This window comes from Gouania willdenowi, chromosome 4 (genome assembly GCF_900634775.1).
Source record: "Gouania willdenowi chromosome 4, fGouWil2.1, whole genome shotgun sequence".
Taxonomy (NCBI): Eukaryota; Metazoa; Chordata; class Actinopteri; order Blenniiformes; family Gobiesocidae; genus Gouania; species Gouania willdenowi.
In genome coordinates, this window is record NC_041047.1 from 27839614 (window position 1) to 27856949 (window position 17336).

The 17336-nt window shown below is 39.6% G+C and overlaps 1 protein-coding gene across 14 annotated transcripts in view; it reads right to left on the bottom strand.

The window, feature by feature from the left end:
* celf5a (cugbp, Elav-like family member 5a) overlaps nucleotides 1–17336 on the bottom strand; it is a 295578-nt gene that overhangs the window by 29759 nt on the left and 248483 nt on the right. For 5 of the 14 annotated variants that reach the window (XM_028443410.1, XM_028443411.1, XM_028443412.1 and 2 more), the window contains exons 7-8: nucleotides 14817–14879; nucleotides 10132–10297 (exon numbers count right to left, since the gene is read on the bottom strand). In XM_028443410.1, coding sequence (XP_028299211.1) covers nucleotides 10132–10297; nucleotides 14817–14879 — 229 coding nt within the window. The remainder of the gene's footprint in view (nucleotides 1–10131; nucleotides 10298–14816; nucleotides 14880–17336) is intronic. The other 9 variants (XM_028443418.1, XM_028443419.1, XM_028443417.1 and 6 more) reach the window with 5 other exon arrangements.

The following is a 17336-nucleotide window of genomic DNA, read 5'->3' on the forward strand; positions in this document are numbered from 1 at the left end:
TATTTAAAAATCATATCTTAACGAAAACATATATCATTATTTGGTATGAAGTGGTATACCACCTAGCCCTAATGCCGGTATAGTTCAATGCATTCTTTCAACAGTCAATGGTTCCATGATTCATGCAGGATTCCCATCACTGGTGCTTTCAAATCACACTTGAGATATATATATATAAGCATCAGCTTACTGTGATCAGTCATGTTTTCCGAGCTTACTGAATAAAACAGCAGAAAGGTCCAGGTCGTCAATTTCGACCCGGACCTTTCCGGTTCCGAGTGCAAATGAACGCAGCATGACTTCTGTGTGGAAGTGGACCAGAGTCTGCTTTTTGGATTTGCGTTAGAGTTTCTGTTGTGTGCTCAAACCTGGTCAAACAACCCGGTCATTCCATGCAATCAGACCCTGGTGTCGTTAAAGCGAGCTAAAGAGGGCCCAAACAGGTGTAAAATTTTCAATGCACAATGTTCCATGAGAGTGTGTGTGTTTTCATGCTGCACGCATAATTGTGTTGCTGTGCAAAACTCTTACATCATACATCTTTACTTAGTGTGGTTCATTTTTAGCTTGTCTCCATTATGCCTTCCTGTTAAGTGAGGATGCTGCTCTGTGAATAACTGTTTATCCCGACGGAAAACTTCAACTAAAAGCCGCCATAGTCTCTAACCCATGAAGAATATCTCCTGAAAATATCTGTAATAAATGATAAGTGCCATTAAATGACATTATTGTATTTAACGCTCAGTGTTGGGACTAATCCTCTAGTCTTACTCCTTACTTATTTTTTTTTTTTAAATCAAGTGACTTAATAACCTTTACAGCGTTATGATTATGTAAGATGGTAAATTAACTGATTTTTGGCTGACTTTGTTGTATGATGAGGGCATGTTTGTTTTCTATGGACAAAATGTGATGTCATGGCGGAACCAAACAACCAGGACTGGTGACAAACATGGCTAAGCGTGGCACAGATTGCCTCGTGTGTGTGCGCCCTCAGGGAAAAGTTTCCTCAGTTTGAATTATTCTCAATACTTCTCTTTAAATGAGTAAAAAAAAAAAAAAAAAAAAACACTGAAGTTAAATGTAAGCTGTGCCCTCAATACAACTATAACACAAAACAATGGCCAGACACAAAACAATATAAGTGCCACAACAAAATGTCAGTATGACCCAAAGACAATAAGCCTATGTAGTGTTGAATCCTCAAGTTCACATAGATTACTGTTAGTAAACTAAATGAGAAGGAGATTCCATTACATCTTCTTTTTTTGGCAGAACTTATTTCATGTATTTTAAAATATAAAATATATATTATTAGTATCATATTTGCTGAAGCTGTATTTAACTGGAAAGCCATTAACAATACAGAGTCATTATCTTTATCCTCCCTGTCATAGCCATCCAATATTCAACCTAAACAGATCATGGAAATGTTGCCAAGTAGAAATATTGAAATTATTCTGTACGATCTGAAAAAAAATAAATAAATAACCCAAAGCATTCTCATTTTATACCTCAGTGGACAGATAGTTCTTCCATTGGGAAAAATTGTATTTGTAGCCTGTATACAATGCACACACAAGAGTGCTGAAATATCCATGTGGTTGTCAGCGTGCAGCGTGTATCGGCCACGAATAATGGAATGCAGTTTCCTCTGCAGAGCAACGGGACAGCAGATTACATATTCTTTAACTACCAAGTCTTCATTCTTTATTGCAGCATAAAAAGGAGTCTGCAATTGCATGGCAATGGTACAGTATGCATACTCACACGCGCATATATACGTGTACTGTATTTATGTAGGGGGAAGTAAGATTACATTCATATTCTGTCAGGCCTTTTTTCTTTACAGGGGAAAAAAAAATGTTGATTTGCTGTTTGCAATGATTGCCTCACAAAATAAGTCTTCACAAGCGACAGAAGTATTTATTATGCTAATTATACTTTCAATTCAAAGAGGAATGCTATACCCATGCTGGAGAGTGCAGTCATTAACACAAGGACTGTCTTTTGCTGGAGCAAGTAATAAGCACTCAAAACAGATGCTTTCATCTAACTGATTTAAAATGTGATGCATTTAAATTGAAAGACTGTGAATAATAAATCTGGAAGTGCGAAGAGCTGCATCTAAAATACGATGAACAAACAGCACGACTTTGAGAACTGCCCTTCAGATAAGTAATATGCATTTATATTAAAGCATAAAAAGTAAATAAATTGTGACGTAAATCTGATTTTGTTTGTCGGTTAATCCAGAAAATATTCAAATGTATTTAAAATATGGTCCGCTTTGTAAAGAGGTGGCATCATGAGGTGAGTGTGCGCCTTTCATTTGATGGACTGCTCATGAATCTGGGGTGTGTCCTGCCTTATACTCTGGGTCACATGGGATAGAGGAGTGCTCTGTCAAAAAGCCTTTTCACACTCTGGATTTGCGCATACGCGACCTGGGGGGGTCATAGGTCGAGGATGATATAAACGTAAAAAAGCACGTTCACTCTGTTGATAATTCCAACCTAACAGCCTTTGTAATGTTAGTCCAGAGATCTTCAGTGTTTTAATAGTGTTGATATTATTCATTATACACATATTCGGACTCGAGGGGGGACCAGGGTTTTCCGCTGATGCCACTTTTGGCCCGATTTGAGCACTTTTGAAAACCGATGGTGCACAAAAACACAGACTACCTGGGTCTCCAGTGGGTGGAATTCAGACTCTACCCAGGAATGGTTCACGTATACGAGCACTTTTTTAAAACTGATGGGAGAAATTATTATTATTATTTTTTTAATTATTCTTTTTATTTTTTTCCCACCACAGTTTTTTCTGACTTTTTCGCGTTCTGTCCGCGCTACGGTCCCAGACATAGCGCGGACAGGAGTTTATTATTTTTTTAATTGTAATGTGATATGTTATAAAATATGTAGTTATCTGATTTCTTAATCACAAAAAAAGCTACTGTGAAGTTGCTTAAACTTGGGTTAAAGCTTGAAATCACAGCCATAAAGTTGCACTTTTGACAATATATCTGATGTCAGCAGTCATCTTTAAGTGCATCGAAAATCAAATCGAAAATCTAATTTTTCGTTAAAAAATCGGATTCTTTTTTTTAGGCAAAATCGCCCAGCCCTAATTTTCTGTATTTACCTTTATTGTTGTTAGTTTATTTTTTGACTTGTGTAGTTGTTATAACAACTATAAAGTTTTTGAAAAGCGCTAATGAATAAAATTTATTATTATTATTAATGGGACAAGCAAGATTTTCGAGTGTGAAAAGGACAGTGTGAGTTCTCACTTTGAAAAGGTACATTTACAAGGTTCACCATTTACTAACCAGGTCCATGAATATTTTTATTAAGCTATTATTTTAATTTAATTTAAAAATTTGAAGGAAGTGTACAAGATGGACAGGTCGATAAGTGAAATCGCACTGATCACCTGATTGGTCACAGTTCGAAAAGCCAGAAAAAAACAGAATTTTTAGCTTATGTGCAGAATTAGCTTTAGCAGCTAACTCAGCCGTTCTGCCTTAGAGGCCGATACTATGTTTCCACAAAACATCTTTCAAGGAATCAACGCTATATTGGTAAAAATAATATAAATCTGTCAGACTCACTGTTAACACCATCAGTCAAGGTGAGTTCATCCCTCTTGACCTTTGACCTCAAGCGTGAGAAGTGAATGAGAGCGAGATTTGCGAGAGTGTGAAAAGGCTTATTTAAATGTTTGTCCTTGAAAAAACCTGTTTCTGAAACAAACTGATTATTCACATTAAAATAAAATGAATACTTTTAATTAAAAAATTCCTGAAAATAGCAGTTCTGACTACTCGTTTGAAGATATTTTCCAAACTTTTTAAAATGTTGAGATCCATCTATGTCAGAGATGTGCAACTTTTACCACAGTTGGCTTCACAAAAATGTGATTGTCTGATCTTAGTGAAACATAATAAACATTCATACCAGCATTTAGAATAATATCCGATTGTCCATGTCTGATCTATGCATATAGAGATCTATTCTCCCATGCACGTATACACGCTATTCTCTCCCTGTACTTAAGTCTGTCACTGCGTGCCTCCATCCCAGTTATGGACTGTGGGTGAAGCGGCCCCTGAAATGTGGGCGTTCCCATTCAAATCTGGCCTTGCACGTATTCTCCCTTCTGCTTAAGTTCTTTTCCTCTGACGCGCTTCTGGACAAATACAGAAGGAATGACCATCAGTATTTCTAACATGTTCACATTTACCAGTTCTATAAACGGGACAAAATGTGTTACATTTCATTATATTTTATCTGTGCCGTTGGTGCACGCGTCAGCTCGTTTACAATGAAACTCTGACAGACGTCGGACTGATTGAACTATTTTAACAATGTGTACAACGTAAAGCCACAGTTTGATCCACTACAAGAGTAAATAAGTGAATGCGCGCTGATCATTTCTAAATGCCGGAATGTAAGAAGTTAATAAAATCAGGCTTTCCACACAATTAGTTAATCTGGCGTTAATATGAGGGAGGAAAGGCAGGAAAATGTGTCCCATCTTCACCCAGCGGTAATCTGATCAAATCAACCTGTTACATTATCAACGAAGGCGTTTCAAATTAAAAGTGCGCTCCTTGGCTTCAGACCGCCTTCATTCACACACTACGCGCTTTTGGTTGATTAACGCGTGGTGGACGTGTCAGGAGCCTGGACTGGAGAATACTTGCAGGAGAGAAGCGCGTAACTGCAGGCACGTAAAAAAAGCGCTTAAGTCCAGACGGAAGAATGGGGCCCATATCGCGTTTGTGATCTTCCCTAATAATCTGTCCCTAATGTTTGACTTCTTGACAACATAGGCCACATTTACATGGGAGCTTTAATTCCGAATTAAAATTTAAATCCGGATTAGGTGGCTGTTTTTTCTTCTGATTTTCTAATTAAATAATTTCTCAATCTTTGTAAACGTTTAATTCCGCTTTAATTTAATTCCGGTCGTTCTGCCCATACTCAGCCAGTTGCGATGACATGCTTGAGAAGACACTGCCAAGATGGCCGCCCGGACTCCTGGCGAGACTATTATTTAATAAGGGCCTTAAAAGACATGGATATAATGAAAAGAGTCTATGGACGGAAGCATAAACAGGCGGACATTCACAGGACTTATTACACACACAGGGAGATAGGGAAACGGTACAGGCTTCACCGGGCGGGTGAAACAAAAACCCGGAGACGGATTAAATGCGTCCCCATACTGCGTGCACAGGCCTTAATATCACAAAGTTTATCATTGTACTGGTTGTTAGAGCTACCATCTTTACCACAGAGCAAAATGTATTCCTGGTTATTGTTTTTTTCGGAGTTGTACTGGGCTTTATTTGCTGGTGATTAGTTCCGATCTCCTTCAGCTCCGCGGACCAAAGTGAAACAGTGTGTTATTGTTCAGCCGCTGCTTCAAAACTACAATAAAAGTGAAAACACTTCTCTTGTGGTCTTCTATGTTATAGCCGACAATAAAAGGTTTATTGTGTGCTTTTTCCCGATAGACGTGAATATGTCACGTCCGCTCCCTGTCCAATCAGAACCCTTCCCAACCCCCAGACTTAAGGCGGAATTAAATAAAGCCGAATAAACCTGTTTTCCATGTAAACACGAAGCAGAACACTTTAATTCCAAATAATTTAATTCGGAATAACTCATTCTGTAACTATGGTCATTGATGAAGATGAGAGACACTGTTGTAATCACATTACTTGTTAAATACATATCAAACTCTCCTTCATTAATACTTTAAACTACTACAACATGGCTAAGAATGCAGCACAGCGCCACTTACTTCTGCCACTAACGTGCACGACTATAGCAGCCTATCTGTCTTTCAGAATAACAGGAAGAGAATGGCTGTGCAGCCTGCATTGTTCTTCGCTTGTGCAAAACTCTGTTTTTCATTAACAAGCCAGATCTGGTCACAGAAAGTGATGTGCCCCCTCAAAGCAATCACAAGCAATATTAAAAGAAGGTTCAGTTCAACAATATAGATGTAAATCATCTGATACACTACAGGGGTATTAAATGGGGCTAAACGTTATTTGCTTTTATTACTATACCTTAATTTCCAATAAGAAGTTTGATTGGAAAAGGCAATGGAGCAGTGGATGTATCACATTCTTTGTAGACTATTGAGTTATTTTCATATATGAAAGTGAGTAGCAGTAAGCCAACCATTAAAAAAATAAAATCAAATAAACAAAAGACTCCCCAAACAGTTCTTGTAATTTGTGCTCAGTGTCAAAAGTCATGTGACAGTTTTTTTAAGAAGAAACAAAAAAAATCATGTGACATTTGGTACACGTTTTCCACCTTGCTGATTGTAATTGCAGACATGCTGTATTTGTTTGATAGGTTTGTTTCTTATTTGCAAAACATCAACAATAGGCCTCATCCACAAAGAATGGAGCGCAATCGCTAATAGCGCCACGATTTGCGCAGAATCTGTGCTCTTTTAACCCCCGTATCCTCAGAAGAATTTGCTCTAATCATATATCGGCACTAACACGCCCACAAAGTTTGCCATTTGAGGGAAATTTGTGCCTCAGATGCGTACCGTTGCAGTACCGGCGGTAACAGCGCTGCTGAAAGTGACAAATAGCACTAGAGTTTGTGGATGAGCCGCTGTTTACTCTGAGGCGTATTGAGTATTACCTCATTTACATACATCTAAATGGGACCCGAACTACTGGTGATAGCGTGGATCACACAATGTTATTTTTTCTCTCATTTGCGCCTGTTTAGTGTTGTGTGTGAGTGTGTGGCCCAAAATGTGTTAGTTCATATTGCAAACCACACTGAGTTAGTTTGTGATTTATTGGGCACGAGTAACACATTTTGTGTGTTTTTGAGTTTTTGTCATGATAATATCTGTTGACCGGCAGTATCCGTCTCTGTTGTAAGTGTTCTGCAGGATTGTTGTGCTATACTCATGTATCCTCTGGCTGTGGAGCATCTGCACTATATTTTGTGTAACCAGCACTTGTGCGTGTACATCTTCAGCACGGAGCAGTGGTTTGCAAAACAACATTAGAGCGTTGTTGATTACTCTTTTCACATCCTAACAAAGCAACCGTGACAGCATGTGTTCTTCCACACATACTGTATGTCCCGCCCTCCCTGCATGACTTATTTTTTTTATCTTCTCCTCTTTTATAGATGTTGTTTACTCCTTTGCTATTATTCGGCTTAACTTGTATCCTTTCTGTTGTCTGTGGGGCGGCACCTGGTGAGCATTACCTTCAAAAAGCTTCATCATGCATCATTGTAAGGATACATGCTCTAATCAGTCCCACCATCTGGCAAACGACGTATGCACCATCAAGCTTAAATGCTTTGCATCTGTTGATTAAAAAGATGTCTCATTGTTCTCTGAATGGGACCCTTAACCTTTGAGCCCCTTGATAATCACTGTCTTACAAGATTAATCCTGTGATAAATTGTGATGATTTAAAAAAATGTTAATATCTGTTTTTTTCTTCTTCATTAATTAATGTGCAATAATCATTTACAACAATATCAAAACTCTTTGTTAATGTAAAGCTGTGAGCACAATCAAGTGGGACTTTGAAATTTAGGTCTCATTTTACTCAGGCTTTATATCTATATATTCCCTGCAGTGCAATGATAGTACAAAAAAATGCCCTGTAAGTAGTTAACCAGAGTCGTAGTACAGCACACAGAATAAATACCGAAAGTTAGCACGCTAAGAGGAAATCCAGCTTTGTCGTACAGGCCCTATATGACTTTAAAAATAAACTAAAATATCTTAAACAACAACAAATACATAGACTAAAAAACATACAGAATTACTGAAAAAAAAACAAAACCACATAAACAAACAAGACGAAAAGATACAAAAGACGCGAGACAAATAGAATACACAAATCTGACAACTCTTTTGTTGCTTCCTGTATTAATGCATCGATGGGTCATTATTCTAAATGCTGATATGAATGTTAATAGTTATTAATGTGGCTGTCGGATCAGACAGTGATGTTTTTGTGGCCCCCACTGTGATAGAAAAAAGTCAAAAGTTGCTCCTTACAACTTTAGTCTCCTTAAAGTCCTGCCTGTTAGAGACATACTGTACTGCACCCTAAGGTGCTGATGGTACTGATCATTGTGGGATTTGAACGTTTTCTAAACATGCAGAAAAAGTAAACACAATTGCTGAGAACGTACAGAAGGCACGGCCTATATATGTGTTCAATATTGAGCATAAATGGGCTTTAAGGGTTCTGATTTTTTTTTTTTTAAACTCACGCGCCAACCGTTACAAGTGATACGTTTCATCACAGCTTTTAATTTGTTGACGGCAAGACTTAATGCATAAATTAAACTTCTGCTAAGGTAGCAACCCACTCTGCACTCCTGATACAGACAGCCTTGCCAGTAATGTTATGAATTCTTTCCAGTGAACTCTAAATAAGTCATGGCCACAAGTGTGGAAGAGGAGAGAATAAATACACCAATGCTGTGAGCTGGACCACTTCTCCTGCAGCTGCTGGCAGTCACAGTTAAATGAATGAATAAAGATGGGGGAAATAAAACATATCATATTTATGGCAGTCCTTGAAGCTTCATGAAAGCCATTTTTCTCTCAAGGGTTAATAATATTTTATATTCAACAATAAAAGGCAATCAGATGAAGGAAACTTCCGGGAGATGAATGGCACCACTTCATACACCTCAGAATCACACCGTATTTACTCTCCTCAACTTGCTCTTTCTGTATCAACTCCATTCTCATGATCCAGGCCATTTAGCCATTTCCAAATGTTTGCCCAAAATTTCAAACTCCTTCTTGTAAGTCATTTGCTTTTAAAGATAACTTTCCTTTAAAAACAGCCCCAGAGTTTGCCTTTGAGGACGTTCAAAAGCAATGCACCAAGGGCATAAACAACACAACAGAATACTGGCCCAGCACAAACTCTCTGGTTCTTTCTTCAGCACTATTATGTAGCAGTTTGCATGAACAGAAAGATATGAATTGAGATGCTGTCAGCGCTTTACCCATCAAAATAAAAGCTTTTCAGCAAGACTGAGTTCTCCTTTTAATCACTGTCTCAGATTGATTATGCCCACCTAAAAGTGCACAGTTTGCACAGAAAACATCACAGAGAATATTTGACAAATGGATCTATTCTCGAGATATATTGCCCAGTGTTGAAAACATTACTATTCAGTAGCACGCTTCAATGCACCATTTTACATACATGGTGTTTTGGGGCTTGGGATAAAAGCGTCTAAGAACAGCACTTTTTTTTCCTTTTGGTAGTAGTATTTCCAGTAAATGCTGTGAGTTTGTGAAAAACTGCAACACTTTGCACAATGAACCTTAAAAAACTGTGTAATCCATATTTTTCCTTACTATGACCACAGCTCAGAGTTTGTTATAGATTGGCAACGTTCTAGACCTCTGAGTTTAGTAAAGTCACAGAAGACCTTAAACAGTGCAAAAGCTGCAGTGTTGACACGGTAGGCGCGTGCAGCACAACAAAGGCTTTGGATGCTGTATTATTTATTTTGGTTTTTGCTTTGGGTGAGCAAAGAATCTTGAAGTTCCCTCACTCTCAAGGAAAATGAAGTACTGCTGAATAAGCAAATGTTATGCAGAGGGTTGGTATTTCAAAGTCCCTCCAGTTCCTCTGTATTACATCTGCATGGTGGGTGTTTGTTATGGAAAGCAAACCCGACTGCATGCAGATCATGCTCAAGTGCTTTAAAGTACAAGGTCAAAATACTATGGGGAAATTAGCGGACTCTCTTTAAACTGATTTAATGACTTTCCTTATTCCGTAGCAGCTAGGACAGTCACCCCAAGTATCCACTGAGTTCACAAACATGCACAATGTGGTTTCTTTTATCTTATATTCCTCTTTTCATGAGTAGTTTTGGATTGCCAGTGAGAGGGCATTCTGTCCTTCTAGCTCGGATGCAGTTGGAGTGTTTTACTCTTGCTTTGCACGCACTCAGGCACGCATAAAGGCAGGCATGCGGGCACGCACACAGAAATTATTGAAGCTCAACTTGACCTCGCCGGCATGGTACGAATGCACAAACACGCACAAACGGAGAGGGAATGAAACTTAGTGCTCACCCAGGGTTTGATGAAACTCACCCGACACCGGGGTCATGGGAGTGGGTGGTAGGCTGTTGATGTTGAGTGCCCCCATCTGGTGAATTTGTGTGGCGGGGAAAGCCACACTGGGCGTGAGGTAACCTCCATGGCTTGCTGCCATTATGGCTGCTTGCTGCTGCATGAGCTAAAGAAGAAGGACACAGGACGATGGGTGGAGAATGGGACGGGATGTGTGAGATCCAGGGTATGGGGGGGGTTAGAAGGAAGGTCAAGAAGAAGTCAGACAAAGACAGAAAAGGGGAGCATGAAAGAAAAATAGTGAGGAAAGAGCAGAGGGAGGTGCATATGTTGAGGTTGATGGATGGATAGTGCATGTGAAGTATGGAGAAAGTAGAGTGGAATGAAAGAAAGAGAAGAAAAAAGAAGCCTGTCAACCTATGTTTAGTGAATCTGTCCATCCTCCCAGCAGGAAGGCTGTCACCAGCTGCAGAAACGATTTAATAGCTGTCTGATGGGCTCATACAAATCAAGGCGTTGACATGTGCACATTATCTCTGTGCTCGGGGAACAGACAAAGTTTGCAGAGTTGCGATGCCTTTTTCTTTATGAGTGTGAAACTTCACAATACTCAGTTTGGTTTTATGGAAACAAGACAGACGGCTCCCACTTGCATCTGTTTTCTTCCCTGGACTCAGCTCAAAATTGTTCTAATGTATTTGTGATAATTGCTGCTTGTAGCTTCACATTCATCCAGAGTTTTGGCGTTTTCTTTGTTTTATTATTCAGTTGGATACCACAAGCTCCTCGTGGTAAATATTTTTTTTGCGAACAGGGTGTGCAATGTTTTTTAAAACGTCCATGTTTTTTAGTCCTTACGTTAACCAGCATCATTAACTTCAGACCATGATCGCAGTAGGCCTACATTCAGTAAACAAATGGCAGTTGATTTTCAACACGGGACCAAATCAATAGCTTTTTATTCACTCTTCAGTTCAACCTACCATGAAGGGAAAAGTGAGCGCCTAAAACAATCCACAGAATATACTCACATGCACCGCTGCCCTGCACTGCACACGCACACAAAGACATTTACACAAACATCCATCCAACACAACATGCATGAAGAGTGATAGAGACTTTTTGAGCTTGTGCACTCAGCTTAAAACCTCCCTGTGCAAACTCTTCACTGAATGCCTAATTCACAGGAAAATCTATCTCTGTACAATGGCTTTTTGCAGCTTGTGAACCAGTGGGTTTATCTAGGAAATCAATAATTTTTTGCTGGCTGTGTAGCTGCCCATCAGCCCTGCAAACGTGTGTGTCGCAGGAATACAAACAGAGCTAGAACAAGCTCTTGTCACCGTCCCTGCATCTGTTTAATACTGCATAACTTGTATCTGTTCGGGGAGCCGCTGATAGCTGTGGCCTCAGACCAACTCGGTTAAGCAGAAATCAAATTCCTCTGCTACTGGCACAAATGTTAATGACGACATTGTGAGACAGTAGAGGTATAGAATATACGAGTCTGCTTGTATTTGCATGAAAACCCTACGATGGAAAAGCCAATTATTTTCCCACAGTGCCCCTGTCAGGGAACCTGAAAGCTGCTGTCCTCCTGCAGAATGCCCAGCGCTGCCATCTCATCCATTAGCCACCTGCTTTGCCACTGCTATCTATTAACGCCTTTTGTCATGTGCATAATTTTATCAACATGACAAATGGGGATCATCCATTCCTTTCTGATTAAGATGAATTGAGGCTTTAACGGGATAAAACTGAAAGAGAAGGAAATGGAGCACGACGCTAAACAAAAGCAAACTAACAGAGAGGTGTTAAAGGTTCTGACACTTTTGTTGCTCAGGCAATGCAATGACTGCCCTCCATTAGGAAGTGAATAGGGTTACACCTCAGGTTGAATGGTCTGACTTTAGAATAACACCACTGTCACACCACTCATTGTGGTTTTGTCTTGGTGTATTTGCTGCTTTCTCAGACTGCCAGGGACCATTGGCTGATTCTAATAAGCTCAGAGCTTCTGCAGTGAAGGCCTCGTGACCTTATACAGGCTGCAGGCCTGGATGGAGCGATAATGATACGGCTGTAAACACTAGCATGTTCAGAATACCGTCCTATCTTCCAATCCATGTCTTAGATAATGCAATCCTTAATGCCATCCGTCACATTGTCATGGATAACAACACTGGCACTCATTGATGCTTCGTTCCAAATTAAAATCCAGCAAATTGGAAACTCAAGCATGTAATTATGTTGGAATGTGTTGGGTAATACAAAGTAGCTTTGATAAAAGCTGGGGGAAAAAAAAAAAAAAAACGACAGCAGAAAGCAATGTGCTAATCTTGTGAGAGATCTTTTAAGTAATTTTATTTTACTTTTAATATAAATATGCGTCCGTGTTCTTTCAAAGTGTTTTACATTAAAGTGTGTATTTCCTCTTTATTTATGCTCTACCCAGCACTTAGCAAATCCCCAGCAGAAAATGAACAAAAAAAAAAAAATAATTTTCTTTCAGCTTTGTTTGATTTTGGAAGAAACACAAAGAGGCACCGAAAAAAGTGAATGAGATGAAAAAAAATCCGGGGGGGGGGGTTGCCAGGGCTGCAGCGGCATTCATTTAGTGTCAGACATCTGCTTTTTTATTGCCACCTGATGGCATTATTCTCCCCTGGTGCCAGCAGGCAATCACCTTTTTTATCACATGGCAATTATCTGTGTAGCGCTGCTCTGTGACTCTCAGCACTGTCACATGTGACCCCAACCAGTAGCGATGGAGGGGGGGTTGGGGGGGAAAAATGGCAAAAAATAGGGGTGGTGAATAAGGAAAAGAGAGCGACTAAGTGGGCAAATGAGGTGAACTGGGTATGAAGACTTGACTTTTGCTCACGACTGTCATGTAGTTGGGTTTAATTCCAGATTTCAATGGTATTGTGTGTGTGTTTGTGTGTGTGTGTGTGTGTGTGTGTGCGTGTGTGTGTGTGTGATGAAATGCAATAATCTGCAACCATCATCTTTCATGTTGTGTGGTTGCAGAATGATTGTTGGTTGCGTCCCTCCAACAGGGGGAGATGTTTCCTAATGGGAATTTACAGCCTTCATCTTCCCTCCCATCCTCCCACACGCTGCCAACCTCAGTACCGAGTTAAATCATTTTGTTCTTTTCTCGTTTATCTATCTGACCCTCCATCTTTTTTTTTTTTTTTAAATGGGGACAAGGTGAATGATGCTTTAAGTGTTTTTAAATCTGAAACATCTCTTGTCCTCTTTAACTCCTGACTGAGGAGCGCCGCTGAAAGCTAAAATGGCTGGCTTCACTCAGGAAAACTACTTCGAAAAAGATTTGTGACCAAAAAGTGACTTGAGTGAAATCCAACTGTGTACATCTATGATGTTTGTGTCGAGAAGGGATGAAACAAAAAAGGTAAATAAAACAACTTGTATACGCAGTGATTCGTAGGAGAAGTGGGATCACTCGCACTTACACCGGACTCCAATCTCTTGCTCAGCGTTAGCTCGTGTTTTATGAAATCGCCTCTTTGCAAATAGGATGTCTTCTGTCAGAGCACACTAGTGTCTGTGTCTGTCGCAAAAAATGGCACATTGCTCATTTTTTGGCACATGTTGCCAGTGTTGTACCCCTCCAATTTGTGTTCAGAGACCCCTCCTTCTGCTGGTTTGACTAAAATCCAATTTACTGGCTGTCAGCTCAACTCTATAATCCTATCCACTGCTGGGGTGGAGAGGTAGCTCTTTGAATCTACCATTTACAGTATTTGCTGGTTACAGCTATATATACCACCTCTCCCGTGTCTGTATTCTATAGAGTGCCACCTCTTCCTCTCTTGGCCGCTGTATATGGAGAGTAGGCGAACATGTTGTGTGTCTTTGGAGATAAAGTTCTTTTTTTGTCACTGCAGTGAGGTTTTTTTTTCCCCCCCCCCCCCCCCATCTTGAGGGAATATGGCAGTTTATCTTGCAGCAAAGACACGTTCATCTCATCAATTCAGCACAATTGTGGTGGCAACAGGGCTGCACAGCGCACGGGTGTAGCTTGCACTGCTAAATGACTGGATGTAATTATAGCTGCTGCACAAACTGGACACACATTAGATTAGTGCAGGCTCTCAAACACCCTGGTGGGAGAAAACTGGCAACCCCTAAACTAGCTCGCCGACACCAGCAAATCCTGCTTCAGTTGGATATAAGAATGAGTAACTAAACTCCCCAAACTATTTTTTTCTTTTTTTTGCTGAAAACAAATGTATTTTGATATAAAGTTACGTTTTGTTTATTGTCCATCTCTTGACATTCTAGTCAAAGTATTTTAATTTGACGTATTTTTTTACTTTTGACTGCCTTCTACAGTATGTTTATGAACCCAGCTATTAAAATCTAATTTTGTTATTAGTTGAGAATTGTGGTTTGTGATTAGGATTGCTGTGAGTTTAATTGAAATTAATATGAATAAAGAGGTATTGTGAGTATTGAGTAGTTATTTAGTAGGGGTGTAACATTTCATTTTAGCAACGATTCGATTTGAATCACGATTCGCTGTTGCCGATTTGATTCAAGGACGGTATTGGTTCATTTAGAACGATTCCACCCAAATAATTCAGCGACTTCAAATCGATTCAGTCACTTTTTTTTAGCCAAAATAATAATGTAACCAGTGTGAGTGAAATAAATACCTGAATACTGGACAGTACAGGTGAGGTTTCATAGATTCCTGATGTTTCTTGTAGGGGAATCATCTATAAATTAATTATGGGCATAAACAAACAAGTAAACAACATTGAATGGCAAATGTATTCACATTTTATTTGAAAAAAGAATACACTTCAGTTTATATTAACAGGATATTATCTTTTCTGCTCTCATTTTCAATACTCACTACGTTTTCAATAAAAACAAATACATAATAGGTTTACCTAACTTTTCTGCTTGTTTTTTTATTACATCAAAATAATACATTATTAATATAGAAAATGAAATACAACCAAGATCTGTTCAGGTTAAATGAGCAGTGGTTAAACCTGCTACTTTTCATTTTAACTTGTTAATGAGCCTGAGGATTTCAGCAGAGATAATGCTAACAAGCTAATGCTACATGTGCTGCAGCTGTTGCTGCAGTGAACGCTGCCAGAAGGGCCTGGGGGTCCACGGTCCACACAGTGAGCGACTCCTTTAGAATATATCTATCTGTGATAAAAGTGTTTCCACGCACTGGAACCCAAAGGTGGTGCGATCATTTCCTCATTTGCCAGCTTCTCTGTTTTATCTACTCGCGTGCTGCACGTGACGTCACAAAAAGTTGGCCACAACGTCTTTAATATTAAAAGCACTTTTAAAACATATCCATATAAAGTCTGCCGTACTTAAGCTAAGTCTTCAAAATGTTAGCTTAGATGACATTATTTTAGGTAAGTGCTTAACGTGTTAGCTAAAATGACTTTAAGCGTAAAGAAATGGGAAAAAGGAAAGGCACAATTATTTAATAATAACAGTTGTCTTTTAATGTGAAACCTGACTTTTTATATCACATGAACTCTCGGTTCCAATGCGTTGTTTCCTTGTATCGATGCAATTGATTGATTGCCTTTTAAAATGATTTTAGTTCGATTAATGTCATCCGAAAGGCCAACTTGCCAAGCACAGATCGATGGAGTTGGATCACAGGAATATAAATCAATTCATCGAGCTAATGGATGATTTGTCACACCCTTAGTATTCAGCATAGCATAGATTATTCTTTGGATATTTTATAGTGTAGTTTGAGCATGTCTTAATTTATTTATTTTTTTTACATATCCTTCCTAGGAACCTGGGTTTAGTTACTTTTTAGGAGGTTTAGGGGTTTTCACTGCACTCCAGAGGATTCAAACATACTGTAATATGTGATCATTAATGTAATGTTCCACAATATTGTGTTCAGACAAAACTATAGATTTGAGTCATCAAGAAGGTCTTGAGCAAGACACAGCTGATAATTGATTATGTATTCAGTACTCGGAGCCTGAGTTTATCTCCAAGGCTGCCTTGTGTGTTGTGGTGGTGCTGGTTTGGCATTCACAATGTGCAAACTTCATATCAATAATACAAAGAAAATGTTGCCTTCGTGAACATCCTTCATTGTGTAAAAACTGAGTAGAGAACCCACATTCTTGACATTTTACTTCGGATTTAATGGAAATTGATTCTCTCTAATGCTGAAGTATCCCAAAAGTCCTTCACTAAGAACTCAATTTCCAGGCATCATCCTATTCTTTTGTCGTTCTATATGTGTGAGCGAGCGAGTGAGGCATAAAAGAGAGGGAGAAATAACATTTGCTGTGCAGTGTGCGTGAGCGTGTACAGTCCTGTGTGCGTCTGTATGAGCTGACGCGGGTCTCTGCCACAGTAAATAAGAGTCATGGCCAACCTGAGCGGGCCACAATGGTCTCCCCGCAGACCGCCACTGCCTCGACCAACTCTTAAACATTTGCATTTCTCCATATTTCCTGGGAAAGGGCTGCATTTCATGAATGGTAATGAAGGTGGGAGTTTTACTGGAGAGAGCACAAGAGATGGCCTTGCAATTACTCAGGGATGGTCGATTTGCACATTTCACACTGGGTCCCATAGCTGTGATATGAAAATAAGGGAAATGGATAAGCCCCTAAGACCCGGCTAACATCAACAATTAATCCTTGCTTTTTCCAAAAAAAGGAAAAAAAAAAGTCTGACTTCTACGCCCTCATATTAAAAAACAGTGAATTATTGTTGGTGCTTTGCTGTCACTAAGTTCTCTGCAGGGGACTGTTGTGTGTTTATGCAGTTTACTGTGACAGAAAGGCAGTGTTTCATCTGAGGGGGAGATGGAAAGCTCTTCTTTAATTCATTTTCATTTTCAAGTCGGTAATAATGTATGTGCTTAGTAAATGTGAACGTGTGTGTGTGATTCATCAGGCTAGAGGTAAGTTTGACTTCAGATGAGTCGCCCGTGGATAATTATGAGTCAACTGTGGCCCTGAAGCATCCTGTGGCCCCAGAGGGAGAGAAGGAGCATAGAGTAGCAGCACAGTGCATGTTGAGAGGGGCTGCAGAGGCTGTCTGAACTCATCAAAGAGCCCAGGGTGTGTGTGTGTGTGTGTGTGCATGCGTGCGTGCGTGCGTGCGTGCGTGCGTGTGTGTGTGCGTGTGTGTGTGTGTGTGTGTGCCTAGAGGGCGGG